Below are 2,591 nucleotides of genomic sequence, written 5' to 3'. Positions count from 1 at the left end.
GGTGCGATACGGTAATGAGGGTCTTGAGTATTATTTAGCAACTCGCCAACTTCTATACTAAGAAACGGGTGGATCTCTAACATTTATTGATCAATAAATGTACTATTCAAATCATAAAATGGTTTTGGGACAAGAGTGTTGAATTCTATAACTGCACATCCCAGTAGCTAGATTTTGAACTCTTTTACTTAGGCCGGTGGGGCGCGCCTCATCAAATCTTTGCTGCTCCGGTAAGTGGTGGCGGGTCCACTGCAATAAAGCAGCACTTGACCGTCCTTTGCCCATCGATTCGCTCGCCGACCAAACAAACAAACCAATAGGGGAAAAAAAGAAGACCCATTCAAACCGTTCCTAAATTAGCGAGGCAGATAAATTGTATCTTCGAATTTATTTATAAACAAGAAAGAAATAAATTGTATTAATATTCCCCTATAAAAGCTGGCTGCTGATAAATGCTAGGACGACAAAGTAGATGGGCATTAGCTGTAACGTTTTTATCATAACCAGGAGAACCGCAAGGTTTGTGGAAATATATAGGTGGGTGGAATTTTTCTGTATATATAGGCGAGAGCGTCAACCTTGAAAGAACACAAAGAGGGCCATACACAGAGTGCGCTTCTTATCGCCGGAGTTCTTCTTAGAAAAAGAGAGAGAAGTAGAGATGACGGAGACGACGCCAAACCACACGCAGACAGTGGAAGGATGGGCGGCGATGGAATCGAACGGAAAGATAGCGCCTTTTGTCTTCAAGAGAAGGTATGATCTTGCCTGTTTCCGTTTAACTGCGTGCCTTCTTGGGTTCTGTTGTCCTCTAACATTGGTTAGACCGTCTGTAATGATTCGTACAATAAGTTATGTGACATGGTGTTCATGGTTAGGGAGAACGGGGAGGACGACGTGACCATAAAGATACTCTACTGCGGCATCTGCCACACTGATCTCCACCACGTCAAGGACGACTGGGGCATCACCAAGTACCCCGTTGTGCCTGGGTACTCTCTCTCTCTGCCTCTCATCTCATTATTGGCATCATTGTTATTTTTTTATTTTTAAAATTTATTTATAAAAATCAAGAATAAAAATCTATTTCTTATTTTTATCCTAATCTCTTAGTTTTTGAATTACTGTTATCATTCAAGGAGCTTATGTTTTACTTCTATATGAATCTATTTAATATGATCCCATGCTAGCTTGCTCACCTCTGGCGAATTAACCAGCTATTTGTGCTGACTACTTGATTTTGTCAGGCATGAGATCACCGGAGTGATCACCAAGGTGGGGAGCAACGCGACCAACTTTAAGGTGGGCGACCGTGTCGGAGTCGGTTGCCTGGCTGCGACCTGCCTCGAGTGCGAGTTCTGCAAAGCCTCCGAGGAGAACCACTGTGAAAAGGTCCAATTCACTTACAATGGTATCTTCTGGGACGGCAGCATCACCTATGGTGGCTATTCCAAAATGCTGGTGGCTGACAAGAGGTAAACTAGCTATCATAAATTTCTTCTTCCTTAGCTATATGCTCTGAAGGGATTCGGTGCTCTGAAGCTGGCATGGTTATTATATTGATGCTGACAACAAAAACTTCATATTTTGCGACATGATTCAAGATACGTCGTCCATGTCCCCGATAGCCTTCCAATGGATGCTGCAGCTCCCCTGCTCTGTGCGGGGATCACTGTGTTCAGCCCAATGAAATACTACAACATGTCCCAGCCCGGCAAGAAGCTCGGGGTGGTCGGCCTCGGAGGCCTTGGTCATGTGGCCATTAAGTTTGGGAAGGCCTTTGGACTTCATGTTACAGTCATCAGCACATCCCCCTCCAAGGAGAAGGAAGCCAAAGAAAGACTCGGTGCCGATGACTTCATTCTCAGTACCGATCCCGAAAGAATGAAGGTAACACGCAGAACTCTGTCTCAGTTTTTCCTCTTCTTGAAGCAGACTATATATACGTAAGCTCAGAAGAAGTCCTTAATCGGCATGGCATCAGAGTGGGGCGAGGAGCCTGGATTACATCATTGACACCGTAGCTGCGAAGCACTCCCTTGGGCCAATCCTGGAGCTGCTCACGGTGCGTGGTACCTTGGTCTTAGTCGGAGCTCCTGATAAACCGGTGGATCTTCCTTCCTTCCCATTGATTTTTGGTGAGGAACTGAACTTAACAAACTTCCATGGTTGGTTTCTGTTTCCTACTTATCTCTTGAGCATCCCATATGTATGTGGTTTTATAGGCAAGAGGAACGTGGCTGGAAGCATGATCGGAGGCATGAAAGAGACGCAGGAGATGATGGACTTCTGTGGGAAGCACAACATCACCTGCGACATCGAGCTTGTGAAACCAGATCACATCAATGAGGCGCTGGATAGGCTTGCGAGGAACGACGTTCGTTACCGATTCGTGATTGATATAGATGCTAGTTCTGATCACTAGTCTCTTCGTATCAAGCTTGGTAGCGATATGATCACTCAGATGATTACTTCGAGTCGGTGCCTTCGTTCTTTATGCTTTATGTGATTTATGCTGGCAGTTTCCGACTTGGACAAGCAAATCCGAAGAAATGAAATAATCAGGTTATTAGGACCTGACATTCCTTGAA

The 2,591-nt window shown here is 44.9% G+C and overlaps 1 protein-coding gene across 1 annotated transcript; it reads left to right on the top strand.

The window, feature by feature from the left end:
* The first annotated feature begins 458 nt into the window (after window positions 1-458).
* On the top strand, window positions 459-2,591 carry LOC103719585 (putative cinnamyl alcohol dehydrogenase 6). The gene is made up of 6 exons (XM_008808905.6): window positions 459-756; window positions 879-992; window positions 1,248-1,475; window positions 1,605-1,890; window positions 1,985-2,138; window positions 2,226-2,591. Exons 1-6 carry the CDS (start codon window positions 662-664, stop codon window positions 2,423-2,425), a joined length of 1,077 nt encoding a protein of 358 aa, XP_008807127.4. The 5' UTR covers window positions 459-661; the 3' UTR covers window positions 2,426-2,591.

The sequence above is a fragment of the Phoenix dactylifera genome, chromosome 3 (assembly GCF_051530095.1).
Source record: "Phoenix dactylifera cultivar Ajwa chromosome 3, Ajwa_hap1_PhDact_Kaust_v1.1, whole genome shotgun sequence".
NCBI classification, from domain to species: Eukaryota; Viridiplantae; Streptophyta; class Magnoliopsida; order Arecales; family Arecaceae; genus Phoenix; species Phoenix dactylifera.
This window is presented reverse-complemented; position numbering and strand designations above follow the sequence as displayed.

What these genes read in the sequence shown, in the direction of transcription:
- LOC103719585 (XM_008808905.6), top strand. Translation starts at nt 662, where the DNA reads ATGACGGAGACGACGCCAAACCACACGCAGACAGTGGAAGGATGGGCG. An exon ending in CCTTTTGTCTTCAAGAGAAG is followed by an intron (nt 757 to 878) that starts GTATGATCTTGC and finishes GTTCATGGTTAG; the next exon opens with GGAGAACGGGGAGGACGACG. An exon ending in AAGTACCCCGTTGTGCCTGG is followed by an intron (nt 993 to 1,247) that starts GTACTCTCTCTC and finishes TGATTTTGTCAG; the next exon opens with GCATGAGATCACCGGAGTGA.